The following is a 555-nucleotide window of genomic DNA, read 5'->3' on the forward strand; positions in this document are numbered from 1 at the left end:
TGCTGCTGCTGCTGTCGCTGCTGCTGCTGCTTCAGGTGCGGCTGCATGCTCAGTGGCTGCCTCAAACGCTCCGACGGTTTCCGCTGCTGCTGCAGCAGCAGCAGCTGCTGCTGCTGCAGGAGCAGCAGTTGCTGCTGCTGCAGCAGGTGGAGTCATTGTTGCTGCTGCAGCAGGAGCAGCAGTTGCTGCTTCTGGAGGAGGAGCAGCGGTCGTTGCTGCTGCAGCAGGAGCAGCAGTTGCTGCTGCTGCAGCAGGTGCAGCAGCAGGAGCAGCAGTTGCTGCTGCTGCAGCAGGTGCAGCAGCAGGAGCAACAGTTGCTGCTGCTGCAGCAGGTGCAGCAGCAGTTGCTGCTGCTGCTGCTGCTGCTGCTGAACTGCAGCGCTGCATCGCCGCAGGGGAGACCCCGCGGGCGGTGCTGCCGTCAGATTTAGCTTCCATCTCAATGCATTTGCTGCTGCTGCTTCTCCTCTGCTGCTGCTGCTGCCGCTGCTGCTGCTGCTGCTGCTGCTGTTAGCTGCTGGCTAGAGTTGCTGCAGCTGCAGCAGCCGGGAGACG

The 555-nt window shown here is 63.1% G+C and overlaps 1 protein-coding gene across 1 annotated transcript in view; it reads right to left on the bottom strand.

The window, feature by feature from the left end:
• Positions 1–438, bottom strand: part of EMH_0094220 (uncharacterized protein) — a gene marked incomplete at both ends in the record, with an annotated part of 759 nt that extends 321 nt beyond the window's left edge. Inside the window, one exon of the mRNA XM_013502073.1 lies at positions 1–438. Coding sequence (XP_013357527.1) covers positions 1–438 — 438 coding nt within the window.
• Positions 439–555: the final 117 nt, after the last annotated feature.

The sequence above is a fragment of the Eimeria mitis genome, genomic scaffold (genome assembly GCF_000499745.2).
Source record: "Eimeria mitis Houghton genomic scaffold, Emh_scaff8217, whole genome shotgun sequence".
In the NCBI taxonomy this organism is placed as follows: domain Eukaryota; phylum Apicomplexa; class Conoidasida; order Eucoccidiorida; family Eimeriidae; genus Eimeria; species Eimeria mitis.